The sequence below is a fragment of the Oculina patagonica genome, chromosome 1, assembly GCF_052425735.1.
Source record: "Oculina patagonica isolate OP01 chromosome 1, crgOcupat, whole genome shotgun sequence".
NCBI lineage: Eukaryota > Metazoa > Cnidaria > Anthozoa > Scleractinia > Oculinidae > Oculina > Oculina patagonica.
This window is the reverse complement of record NC_135758.1, coordinates 17,410,760-17,430,670: the sequence shown is the minus strand read 5'-3', so window position 1 is coordinate 17,430,670 and position 19,911 is coordinate 17,410,760. Positions and strand designations below refer to the sequence as shown.

The 19,911-nt window shown below is 37.8% G+C and overlaps 1 protein-coding gene across 3 annotated transcripts; it reads right to left on the bottom strand.

Moving 5' to 3' along the window:
- Positions 1 to 1,256: 1,256 nt before the first annotated feature.
- Positions 1,257 to 16,892, bottom strand: LOC144659627 (threonine--tRNA ligase 1, cytoplasmic-like). Of its 3 annotated transcripts, none has more exons than XM_078520103.1 (23): positions 16,739 to 16,892; positions 16,395 to 16,642; positions 14,243 to 14,324; positions 14,039 to 14,138; positions 13,275 to 13,308; positions 12,871 to 12,952; positions 12,248 to 12,377; positions 11,960 to 12,077; positions 9,778 to 9,842; positions 9,444 to 9,522; positions 9,278 to 9,361; positions 8,640 to 8,702; positions 8,138 to 8,236; positions 7,653 to 7,748; positions 7,489 to 7,559; positions 6,851 to 7,013; positions 6,042 to 6,179; positions 4,810 to 4,887; positions 4,305 to 4,405; positions 3,743 to 3,847; positions 3,581 to 3,653; positions 2,849 to 2,963; positions 1,257 to 2,696 (listed from the first exon to the last, which is right to left on the bottom strand). In XM_078520103.1, the coding sequence occupies exons 2-23, from the start codon at positions 16,578 to 16,580 to the stop codon at positions 2,548 to 2,550; spliced, it is 2,211 nt and encodes a 736-aa protein (XP_078376229.1). In that variant the 5' UTR covers positions 16,581 to 16,642; positions 16,739 to 16,892; the 3' UTR covers positions 1,257 to 2,547. The 3 variants fall into 3 exon arrangements, with proteins under 3 accessions (XP_078376229.1, XP_078376236.1, XP_078376246.1); XM_078520110.1 differs by having other exon boundaries at positions 16,729 to 16,883; XM_078520120.1 differs by lacking the exons at positions 16,395 to 16,642; positions 16,739 to 16,892 and adding an exon at positions 16,071 to 16,265.
- Positions 16,893 to 19,911: the final 3,019 nt, after the last annotated feature.

The following is a 19,911-nucleotide window of genomic DNA, read 5'->3' as shown; positions in this document are numbered from 1 at the left end:
TCTTTTTTATGTTTCATCTAGCTCTTAAGCCTAGAAAGGTCGATTTCCCATCGATTGTCAAAAGTTTACAGCATCAATTTCCGAGGATGCCCAAAGTTTATTTCCTAAAGACGTGACCAAAGCGTGATTCATCGTGACAATAATCATTCTACACCCACCCTGGAATATTTCATCAATTATACTTCCTTGAATTCTCAGAATTAATATTATTACAAAACCGGAAGGAACAACATTCCAATCTTTACATAACGGCCATGTGGTAGAAACTTGTTTGGGTCCAAGGGGATATCACGCAATCTTCCTGATTGCACGACGAGTCACGATCACAAGAGCGTGTCCTTGCACATGAACAATTACATGTTGAGTCCAAAGGCCAAGGCCTTTTAAAAAGCGCAATCACCAGATCGTTATAATTATAGAGAATTAATTTTAACTAAATTTTATCTAAGCCTAAAGAAGATTTCAGCTGTATGGAGGTTTTTAAAGCCTTCCAGCGGTCTTCTGCTTAGTTAACAACAAAGTGCGGTCAAATAGTGGCCTTTTTACCCGATTTCCTAACTTCTCAAATACAAAAAAGCCCAATTATAAACTGTATAAATAGGAACATCAACAACATTCCAACTTCACCACATATTGTCCGCAAAGTAAGTACGTGATAAGATTATAAGGTGCTTCGGTTTTGTGGTAATTGCGGTTCCATGCTAAAAAAAATTGACGGTATGCTAAATTTACTGCTCACGTTTTTATTGACACGTACGAAATTGATTATTCAATGCGCATAAGTGATATAAAGCATTTTGCGCTCCAAAATAAAAGTTCAAGTGCAGAAACACTGTTATCAGCTGGCTTTCGAGTGCTGATACTATTAAATATCGATATTATACGTCTTGGAAAATTGCCTCTTAAAACAACTGGTAGGAACCAAATCCTCTGTCTGTCTATGTCTCGGTATTTCACGTATGTCTCGGTTTCTGTCTCTGTCTGTGTGTTTGTCTTTCAGGAGTGGTTCGTCTGTTTTTATACGTGGGGGTTATTTAGGTTTGGCCTAAGATTTAGCATAAGAAATACTACAACGGAAAGGCCAACAAAAAGACGAAAAAAAGAAAATATGGTAGAATTGATAAAGTAGAAGAATGACTATACAGGAGACAAGAGAAAAAAGCACCGGGGAATAAGTTAGGAATGCATAAAAGAACTCAAAAGAAAAACTAGAACGAGAAATCAGCTAAGTATTTCACACAGATCAGATCAAGATGTCTTTCTAACAAACTTTTTTTATTCATCACGTTTTTATAGCAGCACTGATATCACAATGATAATCCGCCCTACTTCGTTTAACATTCTAACTACATCCGTACTTTTAATGTTGGGTCCCCCAGGGTTTTCCCTGCAAAATTATAAAGCAATTGTCGATAGAAAAAGATGCTCAGGGGTTCTTCATTCCTGAGAATAAAACATTGAACTGGGGAGAACGCTACAGAAATAAGAATATTAGGAACTGGTGGTGTCAGAGTATAGGCATGAAATACGCTACCAAGGGCACAAAAAGCAGCACTTTCCTACTTACGTGAAGTACCTGCTTCGTACAGGAAGGAAAGGGAGGGGCGGAACTAACGTAGGCTTTTAGCTTTTTTATCTTTGTCTAACAATAGACCTTATCCATGATAGCCGCCATGTTTGTTTTCACGTTATAATTCAAATACAGGGTTCGTACTCTTTTGAGCTTAACTTTTGAAATTCCATGACCTTTTTCCATGACTTGTCAAAGTATTACATGACCTAAATTTGACCATATTTCTTTGAAATTTTCAAAAACTTGATTTCGGGTACGTTTTACCATTTTCACAAAAATATAACCTCTCTAATTTATTCTGTTCAATCAATACCCACTTTCCATAACCTTTCATGACCAACACGGCTAAAATGCCATGAATTACAGGCCTGCAAAATGAAATTCTAAAATTCTATGACTTTCCAGGTATTCCATGACCCGTACGAACCCTGAACTAAGGCACGTGGTTTGTGAAGGGACAGAGCTTAAATCGAAAAATTCCAGCTAGGTATTTTTATGCCTGATAATTTTTTTCATAACCATGCTTTGGTTTCAATATTGTGGAGAAAATATTCTAAGTTAACGCAATTTCGGCGCTTTTATAAAATGAAAACTGCTTGCGTAGTTGACAAGTCAAGTTATCGAGTAACTATTTCAAACTAACTTCAAATGAAAGACTTTCATGGCGGCCATCGTGAATACGGTCTATATTTTTTTTCAAGTTCTACTGTATCCGTGTGGCTTCACTCTTAAAAAATACAAAGCAAAACTGCTTTAAACAAATTATTTGGATGTTCTAATGTGTAAAAAAAAATGTTCTTTTTGCCACCAAAGATCGCTGAGAATTGCTTAGCAAAATTACACCCCCTAACTCCCCTCCCCTCCCCTGTCGCCCTCTTTTTCCGTCTTCGTTTTCTGCGGTTCGTAATTCCAGAGCAAGTAATTCAGCTTGAGTTTTTTTACGTACATTTTGCACTGATCTGCATTATTTTAATTTAAAATTCTTCCTCGCTATCCTTGATTCGTTCCTTGGCGAGGTAGGCAAACTTTTCCAGCACTTGATCGACGGTTTTCTCTCCGTGAACTTTGTTGTCACGTGTACGCACGTTGACAGTGTTGGAATTTTCTTCTTTTTCGCCAACAACTGAAAGGAATGCAATGGATACATAAAGAGTAATGAACCAAGGAGTTCAAAGATAAGTGTAACCAAATCAGCCAATAATTGCAATGGCAAGTGTAGACATTACTAGAGTCATGATCTAAAATGCTCCCCTTGTAAGCAAAATCCAAGCTTACCAAAGATAAAGTTGTATTGAGCAAGCTGTGCGTTTCTGATCTTCTTGTTGAGTGTGGTACCGTGATCAAGGTCTACATCGGCCAAATATCCTGCACTAAACACGGTCTGCTTGACCTGTAAAACAAAATGACATCCAAAATTACACTCACAGCACAAATCTAAACTGATGCCAAGCAGATGCTTCGAGTCTCAACTCAAAGTAACGTTCCCAATTTAACGGAGTAACACTCTATGCACATGGCCACCGATCAAGGGAGGTCATACAAAACTATACAGGTTTTTGTTAAAAATAAACAAAACAGCAACGTTGATTCAGCCGTACACGCGTTAAAAACGCGTCCACGCGCGTGGTGAAGTAGCGTGTCGCGTTTCTCGCACAAGAAACACGCAACTAAACAGAACAGCACTTCCTACAGTGGGGCCACTATTTGATATACGAGGAATTAGTCACAAATCAATAAAATCCCATAACTATGGTATAATGGTAATGGTTCTCGTAAAGCGCATTTACAAAGCTCAATGCGGTTCACAGTTAGAGTTACGGGACGAGAACATCAGCCTTTTGCAGCCGCTATCCGTCCATGTATACGATCTCGTCCTACCACCCTACCCATGGATACATGGATACATGCGAATAGGCCAGACCACAACACCAGGAACTCCGTGCCCTACTCGTTGCGATAAGCGTGTGGGCTCTATATCGTAATAAAACAAAATGTCAATACACATACCTTGATTGCATACTCTTCGTATTTAGGAGACACGGGAATCACAATAGCTTGAGTTGGTGACAGCCAAAACGGCCTGAAAGTCAAACAAAAATCATTTTTTCAACAATCAAGACTGTGAGGACCTAAAAAGTATTTCTATGCCATCAATAAAGTCCACGTTACCATTTTCCGCCAAAATTCTCAGTCAATACAGCAATCATTCTCTCCACAGAGCCAAGAATAGCGCGGTGAATGATGACTGGCCTTTTCTTTTCATCACCTTCTCCACTGCAACAAAAAACAAATGAAAGAGAAAAACATCATTAAACAAGGCTACCCATACCAGCACGTATAAGGAAAATAAAGGAATGGAAAGAAACAGAAATGAGGAGAGAAGACACTTGCGTTTCTTTTTTTAAAAAAAAATGCGGTATGTAAATCCACACTGTGATAATTGTATTCTCGGCCATAAAATATTGTGTCCAATCGAAACACAAAAGAACTTCGTGTCACAAAACACTGGCTAGAATAACTTATCGACATAGGATATATGTTGCCTGGCGACACCACTGGCCTGAAAAAGAATTGCAGGCTCATTTAATCCTGAGTGGGTATAACGGAACTTTGACATCAAATATGGCTTATGCCTTTATTTGTTACAAAGTATGGAAGCATTTCAAAGGGTAATATCGAAGGAGAGATAGCACGCTAAAAAAGAATTTATTTCTCGTCGACCAGTTCTAACCTGACGTAAGTTAGGTTGAATCTTTCTGGAAGCTGGAAGTCAAGTTGAATGGTGGCACACTGATGATAGCGGCGCAGTGCGTCTTGAATCTGAATATCAATCTGTGAAGACAGAAACAGAGCACATAGTGAGTCACTACGACATACCTTACACATCAAATGGTGAACACGCACAGTGCAATAAAGATACAAGGAGAAGATCAAGCCTCGCGGTAACAAGTGTTTTTGGAAAAAACTGGCCAACAGATATGAAAGAAAAGTCGTGCTTATAATGGATGCACATTTTTGCTTTTATCCATCATAATGTTCTGCTGTATGTGGGGTATCATAACCTTTGTAGACAATGGAGTATATTTCCAACGCATTTTCAAGTTTCCCAAAATTCACATATACCTGGGAATGTATGCCTCTAACATAATCCAAAGTAATGTGTCAAGCTAAAGCATTTTGAACAAAGCATTTTAAACTAACCATGGTACTTTTCTAAAATGTTAGTGTAAGGTTACCTTTGGTCCATAAAATGCTCCATCTCCAGGATTCAACGTCCAAGCCATTCCAAATTCATTCAACGACTTTTCCAGTTCCTAAAATAAACAGAAATTTCCTTTATTCTATAAGTCCTTTAATAAAAAAGATAGATGACCCATTGCCATAAATAACTCTCTGATCAAATATTAGAATTAGTTAAGATACTGTAATGATTCAATTTAAAGCACATGGGAAGCCAATTTTGGGAGCTCAAGGAGGGAGCTTATTGGGGACAAGGTGCTTATTAGGGGTGAAAGGGGAAGGTGCGCTTATCAGGGATGGGGCGCTTGATTCTTTTTTAACGTAAACATCTGAATGAATAAAAAAAAAGAGATCTTTTGTTTGAAGGAGTTGTGTCCTCACATGTTTTATAATCATTATCATATTTTACCATACACCATAACAAATCAGGGTTGGAAACTAAAATTTCGGAGCACTCGCCATCTGGGCGAGTGACCTTTGAATTGCACTCGCCCAGGTCAGTTTTCACTCGCCCAGTCTCCTTTAGTAAAAAAAAGCCCCCCTCCCCCAACGAATTATAAAATGTTCACCGTGCGTGTCACCGTGGTGGTCGATCGCGATGCAGACTGCAACCTATTTCTTAAATGAAAAAATATCCTAAAATAGATCCTAACTCCAAAATAAAAACACAAACACTTACTTCAAACGCACTTTTATTGATACCTATTCCCAAATTCCTGTAGTTTGCAATTTAAGTGTCGAAATTGTACAGTAAAAGCAGCGGGAAATGGCCGTCTTGCAGCGTTCGAGGCTCGGTGGACGAGTCAACGGTATTTATGACCAGAGGTATTACTTTGTACAACTACGTCCATCATGTAACAATCACCAAGCAGAAGCCATTTTTGACTGTTTACGAACGCGAACCAGCTTAGTTGTCATTGTTGGAGATTTCAAAATGTTGGTAGGCTATCGGCTTGTGAACAGTGTAGATTATTTTAAAGTGGAAGGTAAAAAGTTACGCTTATTTTGAATAATATATTCTGGATATGAAAATCGTACTCGCCAAACCGGGCGAGTGTTCTGTGATTTGTACTCGCCCGACAGTTTTCACACTCGCCTGGGCGAGCGGGCGAGCGCTAATTTCCAACCCTGACAAAGAAAAATACCAAATTGTACCAAAGGTAAAATTGAACCACAACATAAATATTGCTATAAGGACTAAACTGCCACAATAGTTTAGTGGTCTCACCTTCTCTGCACTGTCCCACAGTTCCCGTTTACCCATGAACTTATCAGGTCTAGTGGACAGGAAGAGTTTGAAGGAAAATCCAAACTTGTTGTAGACAAATTTGAGGAAATCCAGGCAGCCTTTTATTTCCTCACCAATCTTCAATCAAACATAACAAGGAGTTAATAATACAATATTAGAGAAGAAAAAGAGTTTTACAATAGTTAACAATGCTCTTTTTTTAGTTCATTATCAAACTAACAAACCTTATGATATGAAAATAAATGCTCATGTTAATTAAGGTATTTGAAATTCACGCAACTTTAATTAACATGAATTGGCGGGGAAACTTACTCCCGAATAACGGAAATTAATGCGAAAGAGGAAGTAAATTTTTAAAATGAAAGAAATTAGTGCAATTAACGCAAAGAAACACAGTTTGTGTCGACAACAATGACAGATTTTATTTCAACATTGAATGTTTTGGGATATCATGAGAAGTTGATGTGTAAGGTGTCAAAGTACACTCTTGAAAACAGGCATGAAATGAAAATATCGTAACAATATACCCCTAAACTATGTCTGGACGGGATAGGTCGCGGGAATTAACCTTTCACTTAATTAATGTCATGGAAATTAACGCCTACAGAAATTAACAGGACTTAACGCGATTTTTTTCTCAAGTGTAGCAGTTGCTATTGTTGCCGAGGCTAGGAGCATTGATCTTGTTGATTGTTCTATTGTTCTTTGAAAGGGTAATGAGCCAATCATGTGATGCCTTGTGAGAGCTGCTGACCGACCCCGCAAAAATCACCATCTATATAGAGTACCTGATCTGGTCTACAGAAGATGTGGGCATCATCCTGCTGGAACCTTCTGACGCGGGTCAGTCCAGTCAGTGTGCCAGACAGTTCATTACGATGAAGAACTCCAAAGTCAGCCATTCTTAGTGGAAGTTCACGCCATGAACGGGGGCGGTGATCAAACATTACACTGGAAAACAAAAGGTTGACAAAACAACGCTAAGACCTTTATTGCTAATAGTAACTTGCTAAATCATCTGATAAATCTTTGTCATTAAAATAACAAACTAGATAGGGGATGGCCAATTGGCCATGTGACATGATAGGGATCATCTGCAGACAAACTATAAGGCATATTTTTCCACTAAAATTTCTTGTATCACAAAAAGTTTTAATTCATCATGAATGTAGAGTGAGGGTTGTCAGTCCTGATTGAAGGCTGAGGTAACAGACCCTGTTGGGTAAAAACCCCTGCATGTTATGGTACTTTCTGGAGTGAGGAGAATTACGTGATGAGCAATAAGGGCAATAGAGTGTTTCTGTCTCAGGACTATTTTTAACTGATAGTTTCCCTTAGAAATTTAATGTTCTTGAAAGAAGTAAAGAGGCCCTTTATTTGATACTCTTGTTAATGTCAATCAAGCAAGCACTCATAAAAAACATACCAATGTCCAGGACAATTCATGGGCTTCAAAGCATACCGCTCCTTCTCCACCTCAAAAGAGAACATGTTTTCCTGGAAACAAACAAAGCAATGTTAAAAAAATATGGTGAATCCACAACTCCAGATAGACACAGTAGTATCAATGAATAAGTATGTAGTCCTTACAGAGTAATGCTGCCAGTGGCCTGACGTTTCCCATAGCTTAGTACTGTAAATGTTTGGTGAAATAACTTCCTGGAATCCTCGCTTTTGGTACTCTTCCTGAAAACAAAAGGAAGGATGGATTTAAAGCGTTCATATGCCTTGCACTTAATATTAGCTTCCCTGTACCCAATTTCTCAGTGCTCCCCAGAAAGCCCAGGGAAATTCTGCTGCTTTGACATTTTTGTTTGTTCCATAGGATCAGACATTGTTTGGTACTGGAAATATTCCCCTGGGATTTGTTTGTTTTCCAAGCTTGTTTTCAAAAGCCCACACATTATATTCAGGCCATCATCTTAAAGTATTGGTTAGCTTTTCAACTGCTAAAGTTAATGAACCACAAGAAGAGAGGTGTACATGACCATGCAATTCGAGCAGTAATATGTGACAAGATAGAATCCAATGATGGGTTTAGGCATATATTTTAAGTTATAAAATGGAAATCCAACCTTGATGAAGTTAATAAGATTGTTGTAGATTTGAGCTCCTTTTGGTAAAAAGAAACAGCTACCAGGACTCAACTCATGAAAGAAGAAAAGTTCATGATCCTGTAAATAAATAAAAAGAAGCTAAATCAAGACCATGTTCATGTACACTAAAGTTCATACTGTTTTTCAGGAACAATAATATTCAAAATGTGAAGTAATTGAACTCAGGGTCACCAAACAAAAACCCATCTAGTAGCAGGGAGGAGGATTTGAAGCCAGGACCTGCGAATTGCAAGTCCACTGTGTGCTAACCACTAGGCCACTCTGCCTCACCATAGTTTATTTAATAACAATCCTTTCCCCCTTCTTATGCTCACTGGAGTGTACAAATTTTCAGGACTTTGCAGGACCTGCAAAAATATCACTCAAAGAACAATTCCAAGGCATCACAGGAATTCTGGAACCCATATTTTACAAAGATACAATAAAAAGTAAGACAATAAATTTGTGAATCTGTACATACTCTGCCTAATTTTCTGTGGTCTCTTTTTGCAGCCTCCTCTTGAAATTTCTTCCATTCTTTCATCTACATCAGCAAAAGAATATTAAATGTAAAGAGGTTTTCTTTGCTGGCAATAACAGATGAAGTGGCAATCCCAACAATTAAGCAACCAAAATGTTTTATTGTGCAAGTCAGTCAATATAGAATACTCAACCCTAGGAGTAGATATAATAAAAAGCACAGTTTCACAAGATTCATATACACCACAAATTAAAGATGAGTTTACATGTAGTACCATACATTCGAACGCGACTTTGTTTGTGTGTTCACTTGACAGCATATATACATCTCTCTTATTCAACAAATAGTCAGGATGCTCAAATAAGGTCAGAATGTCCTAGTTATCTCTCTGCACATGACAGATATCCTACAATAGGTTGGCGAGATTTGTTTCATTTATTGCAAAGTGTTGAACAATCACAGTATTTTCTTTGATGATTTGTTGAATAATAATGATCTTGCTTAATCTTCCAGAATATCATCTGATTTTAGTCAACTCAGCCTACAGCCTTGTTGGCTAACTATCAAGTGATATTTTATGTGATCTCACAGGATAATTGGTAAGGTAGTTGTTAAATATTTGTTGAATTTCAGTTTACCTGTTTATCATTTGGGAATGAAATTCCATAGAGTCTCTGAAGAGATTCTGCTTCACAGTTGCCTTCCCAGTATGTAGCAGAGTTCTGAAAACAAAAAGAAACAAAATATTTAGTGGCATAATAACACAAACAGCCACTGTAATGTTAAATGTTAATTTTTATGTACCTTAGTGACTTGCATAGCCTTTATCTTTCCAGTGTGCCTTACATGAGGTCCTCGGCACAAGTCAATCAGTGGCCCACACCTTCAACAAGAAGTTCATAGTTTACATGACATGAAACATAAGGAAAGGATGCCAAGAATTACTATCAGTTTATTCAGATGTGATGGGGAATAATTTTTGACAATTCTGGTCATTCTGTGACTAGATACAATCATCAGTGTCTCCAACGAAAAGCCAAGAGAGAATGCTGATGTTAGATTTAAATAAACACATCACCTTAATTAAGTTCTACTTTGTCGACTGAATTCAAGTAAAAATTAATCTGATTTTCCCCACCTGTACACAGTGGTAGTTGGAGTTTTTACTTTTTCCCTTATAATCCTACACTTGAATTCATTGTACTGAAAAAAAGAAAAAAACTTTGATAAACAATAAATTGATTCACTCAAATCACAGAAATAAGGGTAGTACATCAGATCACAAGCTTGACTGCAAATAAAGTAGATTTCAGTCTTTGGTAATGATTTACTGAGTGGACAAAGATAATGAAGGGATGTAAAACATTTGCAATTATCCACCCCTCACAACAAAGATTCTGAGAGTCTACCTGAGAGGCTACCTTTTGTAACTTTCCTGTTTTTCTACAGAGACCTGTGTTATGTCTGTAGTTAGATGTTATGATTTTCTTTACATGTGGGTAACAAACAATGGGTTATTCCAGAAAAAATACACACCCCCCCGACGGATGGCAAAAAATTTTGACCCCCCCCCCCCTCCCGCCCGGATTTCCCAGATCGCTAGACCCCCTCCCGCCCGGATTTCCAAGCTCAAGGCCCCTCCCTCCCGCCCAGATTTCCATTTTTTTTTTTAAGGCCCTAACTGGACACAGCAGGCAATAGAAAATACGTAACATTTCTTCCAAAAGATCCCTGTTTATTATAATTTTCAAAACTGGGCTAATATTGCGAATTTTGCAGGTCAAATATCAATATTTCAAATCAAATTATTTAAACGATCGCGCGCGTGTTTGAGTGATCAACGGGAGACTCTCCTCGAAAAGGCCACTTGCTTTTTTCCGTCATACAACAAATGTACAAGATAAGAAATATGTAAGTCTTAAAACGTATGTAAATGTAAGAAAAAACACAGTGAAAAAAGTCCTTAATGCGCTAAAAAAGAAAAACTATAATTTCAGTTGTTAGTGACAAGGCGGCCTAAATTGGCGCGTGTTTACAAGATTGAGTTCCCACTGTTAGGACTATTAGTGTCACATTTACTTGAGCTTATCAATAAAGCCTTTCGAACTACAATAATTTTAAATTTCGTTACCTATATGGTCCGTAGGTCAACTGGAACTCTTGCCTTTCTTTCAAAGAATTCAAGTTTTCATGCCGGCGTGATGTCCACGTTCTGGCTTTCATAAACTTGTTTACATATCGATCGCAAGGCATGGATTAATAAAGTGGAAGAAGCCAAATAATACACAAATTGTGTATACGCATGTTAGCCAGCAAAACGAGTTCTTGAGTTGGCTAAAATAAACAGAAAAGTACAACCTACAGACGGACTGATCGTCTTTTCTTCGCATCTTTCGAGGATGTTGCAAAGCACGGGCTCGGGTGGCCTGGGTACCGTAAAAATGTTCCAGGCGTTGCATGCTTAGTCGAAAGTGTTTTTCCGATCGTAAAGTTGTTGTTATCCATTTACAGCAAGGCGCCCAAATGTGTGACCACTTTTAATTTATTCACATTCTTTCGTGCAGATTTAATCCAATCAAAAGCCGTGGATAGCTTGCAGTTGACTTCTGATTGGATTAAATCTGCACGAAAGAATGTGAATAAATTAAAAGTGGTCACACAATTGGGTGCCTTGCTGTAACGCGCTGGTTCTTCATGAATAAAAGGACCTATGAAGGTAAACTTGAAGCATATGAGGTAAGAACACCATAAACTGGAAGACTACAAGATTTTCCGAGGCAAACTTCTTCTTTTAAGTGGTAAAACATATCGATCGGGTTTAAGTTAAAAGTGACCCCCGAGGAAGAATTTTTAGGTTCAAACCCCCCATCCAGCCCGGATTTCCCAAGCCATTAACCCCCCTCCGGCGAGAATTTCCAGTTTGCCATCCGTCGGGGAGGTGTGTATTTTTTCTGGAATAACCCAATATTGGAGCCCCTAATAGGTCTCTGCTCAGCTACATGTTCAACCTCAGTGCATTATGTCTATAGCAAGGATGAACATTTTTGAGTAAGCAATGAATGGTCCTTGTTAAATTATCCAGCTTTCTGTTTTGCAGTGAGTTTACAAGATGGCATTATTTTAAAACTTAAACAGCCAATTCAATGCTGACATTTGGTATGTAGTACTTCATGCCCAACATGCTTCCTAGTTCATTAAACATGGCATTTGTTGCAAGTCACATAAGCGGGTGGGATGAGAGTGGGGGTTTTGAGTTCAACTGTCAGTGTTTCACTTGTGAGATAACTGGTAATTATCATGATAATAAACTGTAAGTGTACCTTAAACATCTCTAACAGGTCTTCCTTGGACATCTCAAGTCTTACAAAAGGCTGTTTCTCCTTCACAATGTTTTTCGTCAAAGTATCCAAAGAAGAATAGTCATTGGATGACACCTGTCTGTAATCAACACATAGAAATAAAGTTAGAAACAAATGTGACTTGTCACTCATTCAAAGGCACTTGTAAACTTGCTAAATGGTTTGACAAAAAAAAATCAGGAAACTTGGCCAGAAAAACAAAATATTGTTTTTCTAATTTCTAACAACAGATAACAAAGGCAAGTGAACCTTCCATCGCAGAACATGTCATAGTAATATCCTTCTTCTATTGGTGGCCCATAGCACAGATGCCCTCCATAGTGTCTCTCCATAGCTTCACCCATGATATGTGCACTGGAATGCCAAAACACTGCTTTGGCTGCAAGAAATAAAAACAGATATGAAGATAATATTTTTTACAGTGAATGCAACAGTGTTTGAAGGAGTGCTAGTTTGCGCATTTGCTGGTTGGACAAAAAGGCTATGCTAGCAAAGCCAGTGATGATTTTTTCAATTCAAAAATAATTTTTGTAATGAAAACAGCTAACACAGCACTGTAACCAAGTTTGTAACTGGCCAATCAAAAGGCTTGTCTTCTGCTTAATTGCCTGCCATATCAAATCAAGAACATTTTTTAATTTGTTGGATCTTTGGCCAAATTTGGGTACAGTAAATACCATATTGTTCCTTTTTGTAACGCTTCACTTTCAGTGGCAAATTATGGTCATTTGGTCTTGCCATGGGTATTTCAATCTGACTGTGACTCATTCGAATAGGAAGCATGGCTTAACAAATTCAAACTCGCCTGATATGCCATTTAAAAATAAGGATAATAATGAATTATTTCACAATTCGGTAGGGTGTTAATTTACCTTCATCATCTTCAAATTTAAGAAATTCCAGGGTACAATCTCCCTCCAAAACTCTGTCCAAGTCAAATACTTCACCATTAACCTGCAAAGAATGTACATGCTTTGCTTTAACAGTTGGAGATTTTATTTAGTCTGCTCAAACATAGTGGAAAGCCTTGTAGAAAGGCTCTCCACTAGAGAGAGACTAGAGACTTCAGTCCACTAGAGACTTCAGTAGAGAGTGTTTCACTCTCGGCTAGAATTCCCTTTGACACATTAATAAAGTTGTTGATTGATTGATTGATTGATTGATTCAATAAAGAACAAACTGTACAAAGTGACAAACTGAAAAGTATTGAGATATCAGTTAAAGGTAAGTTTATAAAACAGTAAAGCTGTATGCAATAATACAGTAAAACACTAACCTTACAAACAACAGTGTTATCAGCAAGTCCTTGGCTAAAAGGAAAAAAAGGTATGTAAACAAGTGATAAATAAATGTAACTTGACTTATGGTATGCCTTTTGGAGATTTTTTAAAGATGAGTATGGTGTATGCCGCTTTTGTGAACTCAAAAGAGGTTAATAACATTGTTGTAGCACTGTGATAATACTAAGGAATACATATCTAAAATAATAAGCACTGGGCAACTGTAATATTTAATAAGTAAAGGACCCAGCAAAGTCCAATTAAGTCCAATCATACAAATGATAAACAAAATCAGATGACTGTGAAATAAAACAGACAAAATTGGATGATACAAAGCCCTGGTTGTCAATTGATCAAAACTACGACAAAATTTGTTAACCATTTAACCATTAGTTAAATGTCTTTATGAATATTTGTTCCAACCAAGATGCATAAGAGAAAAACACATGCTAATACAACAGACCAAAAGTCATTGCACACAAATTAACTACAATGGCCCAAGTTGTCAAAAAAATTGGATAATGCTATCCACCAGATAAGTCACTATCCAGTGGATAGCTTAGTATGTTTTGTTAACACTTATCCACTGGAAAGGGATTTATCCGGTGGAAAGCATTATCCACCCTTTGAATAACTGGGCCCTGTTCTATTATTTAAAAGCATGACAGTTAAACTGTCCTACAGCTGTTTTTGGGCTAAAATGGGACATGCTGATGATTTGAGAATTGGTTACAATTTTGATGAAAGACAAAATTTTTACCTTATTGAGCTTGCAATGTCATATGGTGTGGTTTTCCAAGCTTGACCATCTACGACTTTACCATCTCTTAGAGTAACCTTGATGGGTGTTTTCTGTTTGGCTGATGAGAGGGAGGATTTTGCAGAGTGAGCATTAATTTTGTGATTCCAGAAGATCAACAACAGAAAAACATCATACACACTACTATAAGATAGACTTTTGTACCTTCAATTTGAGCATCATACTCTGTCTTTAGTCTCTCAAATAGTGTTATTCTCTCAGCTAAAAAGGCTGGAGGTGGATTCAACTGAGGGAAAAAACATTAACAAATTGTTGAACTGGTGTTATCACAAGAATAAGATTCAACAAAGTATAGAGAAACAATTAACATGCAAGCAGGATATAGTATTGAGACTCAACAGGGTTGCCACTCATTAGAACACAAAAAATTCCCTGACATTTCACTGACCTCAAAACATTTCTAACTGACCTTGCATTAGGCAAATAATCAAATAGGCCAAATCCACTTTTACATTTGCTTTAGCTTCTTCTGCAGACCATTGATATTCTTCATTTCATTTTCGATCTCTTGACATTTTTCACGGGATTTTGAATGCATGGCATTCCAATTCCCTGACTTTTCACTGACTTTGACAAGAACTATGGTTTTCCCTGACTTTTTGCAGAATTCCCTGCCTTTTCCCTGACCTTGAAACATTTTTGTTTTTCCCTGACCATGGCAACCCTGCTCAATATTTAGTATAAGAAAGTGAAGAGGAGAACAAAGGAAGGGAACCTGGAAGACAAGTAAGACAAGAGAGCTTAGAAGGAAAGAAAGAAAACCAGGAAGTGGGCTTGTTTAGACAATGAGAAGCATGACTGAAAGGTACCTTTTAATTAGCTTGTACCGGTAGTTAATACCTGATAACAACTTTATATTAATGATAGCAAAATAATACTGATATTTAATACCTTATAATTTAAATACATATGGCTTTGTATCATTGTATGTAGCGAAATTAGGTCCATTGTACAGATGACAATTAAAGTAAAGATAATTATTTAAATGATAGGGGAAATCCAATCATTTGATGAAAGATCAATTGTTATGAATATTAATCATTGCATCAATATACAGATCAAAAAAATTAACAGGCCAAAACACACAAGTAAGCTTATGCAAATCATCAGGGTGAAATCAAAATCCCAGGGGGGTACTCCGGCTTGTAAATGACGGGGATGATCGAAGGATTTTTTTGGGTTTGAAATTTTCGATGACCGGATTTTTTTTTGGGTTGGAAAATCTGGCAAGTATTTTTTTGGGTGACTTGATTAATATAGGGGATTTTTTTGGTTATTAAAAACGAACTAAAGTGCCCTGGCACGGCCTTAGCGTTTTTATGGTATGATGAATAAACAAACACGAGCCTTCAATTTTTATGGTTTTCTTTGCGTTAGATTACTGCCCCTCCTGGCAATTTAGGGGTAATTTGACAAGGGATTTTTTTTGGGGGGTTATTTTTTGGCAAGGGATTTTTTTGGGTAATGTCGCAAGATTCAGGGATTTTTTTGGGTCCTGAGTTTTGCCTCCATTCGATCATCCCCGTCATTTACAAGCCGGAGTACCCCCCCTGGGATCAAAATATTGCATCAGCCATGCAATTCACAACAATACCGATGTTCAATCTTAAGCATATTTTGGGCAAACAATTATTTCAGTTGTATTCAACAATATCTACAATATTCCAAACAGAGACGAACGTATTGTCTTTTCTGGCGAAGCCGCTTTAAAAATGTTCTTAATTTAATTATAGGAGCACGTGAAATGAACTATTATCGCGAATTCATTCATTGTACTATTGACCTTGCAGAGTTTCTGTCTTGAAGATGAGGTAGCATTGGCGGAATAAGAGCCTTTTAGACGATGTATAATTTGGTTCATGTACAAACCAACTTAATTCATTTCAGAAAAGACACGAATTCGAATTTTACGATGCACAAGGTTTGTAAGGGAGTGACACGCACGCAGATTGACTCGCATGAATGAACTTACTTCCAAAGGAAATCCGCTAGTATCTTCCTTCTTTTTCTTCTCTCCTTTAGCTTTCCCTCCACCTTTAGCCTCTGCCTGTGCTTTAGGCTCTTTCTCTTCAACATTCATGTTTTTTACTTTCTCCTCTAAGCCGGTTTCCGACATATTTTACAACGTGGATTTAATTTTTTGGAGCGAAAATTATCGTGCTTTGTGATCATGCCCAAATATCGATACAGCTGAAATTTCGCGGACTCAAGCAATATGGCGGATGATGTTCAAGTCTTGAACAACTTTCAAACTCTATTTCCTAACCGCTAAAATAATTGTATTGGTTTTTGGTACCTCTAGGGGATACTGCACTGTATCATCAGCAGCTTTAATAGGTTCAGATGTACAGCAACAAAACAACCGCAGTGCTGTTCCATGTCGAAAAACCCCCTCGTAACAACTTGTAACTTTCGGCTTCTGCGATCTAAAAATCGTTGAGGTGGTTTGACGTCGCAATGCAACGGCTAAGATCCTGATCATAATATCCCGCAAGGTCTGGCATTGACATAACAGGGACAACTGTGAACTACGACTTTCAAGTCCTGAAAAACAATATGTTTTAAAATTGAAACTTGTATAAAATGTTGTGAAATATCTAGAAATATGCGAAGAAGCAAATCGTTTGCACCTGTACTTACAACAACAACTGTCAATACGGTAACCTTTCGTAATCCAGCCAGGGGGTTCCATTTTTCTTTCTAAAAAGACGCATGATTTGTAGCTAAAAAGCTAAAATACATTACAACTTTTCATTTCGTGTGGTTCTTTACTCGTCCCAGTCTGCCACGGAATTACAGTAAAAATGTAACGCAATCCCTTGATCATGTTACTGAAGCCTTCTTCAAACGAAAAGCAAAGCGCCTTTCCAAATTTTTATCAGTTGTAGTCAGTAACGTCCGTCCAAAAATGAGAGCTGTAAACCAACATAGCGCTTCCGTAAAGAAATAATTCACATTCATGCCACAGGTCTCGAGGGAAATTAAAGTTCCTTTCTCGAGGCGTGAACACAAGCGCGCGGTATCCCAGTCTTCACCCTTCTGGGGACACGTACCCAAAACTCGGGAATATCCAAATCACTATGAGCGCCTCGCGGACAGGAAGACCTCAATGTTTCCCAAGGCGAAGTTAGGAGGTTTTGGTTGACTTTTTTGCAAATGTCACCGTTTCCGGTTAAAACTGTTCACCGTTTTCAGCGGTTAGGTCGGTTTCTATGGGAAAATCCGTTTTAGGTTGGTAAGGATTAATCAATTTTGATCAACCATCCAACCGACAATCTAGTCTGATGCCGGTTGGAAAAGTTGATCCACCAAAATTAAAACTGGAAACGGCTTTTTTCCCCCAATAGAAAAAAGCTAACCCATGATGTTCTCGGCCTTAACCGGTTAAGGGTTAACCGGTTTTGGCCGTCACGGATTTGGCAGGTCGTGACGGATTGTTATTTGTAAATTTTTAGCTTTATCTAGGATAACAGCTTTTACATGGGAATTCAGTTTCCCCCTGCTGTTATCCTCCCACTATTTTTTTTATTATTATTATATATTTTATCTTTTTTGTTGTAAATATTTTTTGTAATGTTGGGAAATCTAATAAATAAGGGTTAACTGGTTTTGGCCGTCACGGATTTGGCAGGTCGTGACGGATTGTGACGGCCGTCACGAAAAGCAGCTCAGTCGTCACGGAAGAGTTAACCTTTTTAGAGATAACTTTTAGTCGTCACTGATTTCACGAAATTGACTCAGATCTAAGACCATAACCAGTTATTTTTCCTAACGTTTAATCTATAGGTATCTATGACAGCCGTAAGATCCTGCTTAAACCGTCACGGAACTTCTAGTCGTCACGGATTTCACGAAATTGACTCATTTCTTCTCTCCTTTGATCAGTCTATAAGTATCTATAACAGTCTTAAACAGGGAGAGTCACTGCTAAAACCGTCACGGAACTTCTAGTCGTCACGGATTTCACGAAATTGACTCATTTCTCCTTTCCTTTGATCAGTCTAAAAGTATCTATAACAGTCTTAAACAGGGAGAGTCACTGAACTTTTAGTCTATGAGTATTTATAGCCTGTATCTATAAGTATCTATAATATGTAAGAATCTATCCGTCACGGATATGTCACGGTTCCGTCACGGACATAGCCGTCACGTGTTTTTCCAAATTTGACCGTCACGGGTTTTACCAACAACCCAAAAACGTTCCTATATAATTGATGTACTGGGATTTGAGACTCTTTAGTTAAGAGTTGACTAAATTTTATAAAATGTAAAGAACCTGTTTTTACGTAAAGGGCGTCTAGTGAAAAATCTTAACCCAACAGGTTCTTAGGGTGCGTTTCTTTGGGAAAAATCCAAATCCGGATTCTTGATCCAAAAACGGATTTTGCGTTTCTTTACCTATATCCGAAAATGGATTAATCTTGGATCAATGATCTGAAGAATCCACACTTCGAGTGGATACATCAGATCATATCTGAATCCGGATTTTTAGGATTCATGATCCGTGCGTTTCTTTGGGAAAGGATTCGAAAAAAGTACCTTGGCCCAGCGGTCTTTGCTGTGAAAATACAGGTTCGCTCTTTGTAAACACTGCCATACAGAAAGTTTTAGGCGGTTATTTCGATCAAAATACAAAAATATTTCACGATAAAAGGAAACGGTAGCTTCAGATAGGTATGTAGTATCATTTTAAACGGGATACAGATTTTCTAGAACAGCCACTGTGTGCCTACGGAAGTTGTATCCTTTTGAAATTGTCACTAGTGAAATTTGCACTGATCATTTCGCAATCATTTTCGCTCTCAGATGCTTTCTCTCGCCACATTGTGCTTAACGCTAAAGAGATCTACTTCGACGTGTGGTTTTTGTAAAGATTTTGTATGCTTAAATTATTTTAGCTAGGATACATTCGACGAAAAATAAATTTGTGCTGATATTTTATGTTCTGTGCGAAATGTGTTTACGGGGTTGTCATGGCAAAAAATCCGTTTTCGGATTCTTCGTTTCTTTGAGAGCAAAGTATCCGTGTGATCTGAGATCAATGATCCAATTTTGGATTTTCCCAAAGAAACGCACCCTTAAATACGAGTTTTTACTGTATCACTTCAAGGTTCTCTCAATTTTGACGGTAGTTATTTAACTGTTAACTTCATTCCTTAAAATCTCGTTTCATTTGATATTCAGTCCAAACATCAGCGTTCGTAGTAAGAACTTTCACTTTTTATTTCGTTGAAGAGTTTCCCTTCTTTACAGCTGAAGAAACATATTCACTAACTACGATCATCCTCCTGGCGATACAAGAACAACAGAATACCGGGTTGAACAAACCTTGTCAATTTCTCGAAGAGCTGCTAATGGCCAATTCCCTTCGAGACGCGCCTGCAGGAAATCATGGTAGTTGTATTCAGCACTGAAAACATGCGCGAGACTTGGCAACGCTAAATACAGCTACCATGATTTCCTGCAGGCGCGTCGCGTCTCATAGAGGTTATATGTTGCCTAGCAACGCACTAACGGCAAAACGAGGCTAAACCAAGACGATTTCTTTTGATTTTTTTTTCAGAGTATATCCGTAGATATTACCCGGTTTTCATTTCTCGGCAATGGTAACAATACACAATACCTTGGCACTAAAGGAACACCGATAATTTGTCTCTGCAACTCCATGGAAACCGGTCATTCGCCCGACAGAGAATAAGATTTCATTGATTCATTTTCATTCATTCATTGGATTTCTTAAAGCCTTAAAATAACTTCCGCCATAACTAGGAGAAATACACTAGGAAGCCTGATACATAGGGTTTGTACTGTAA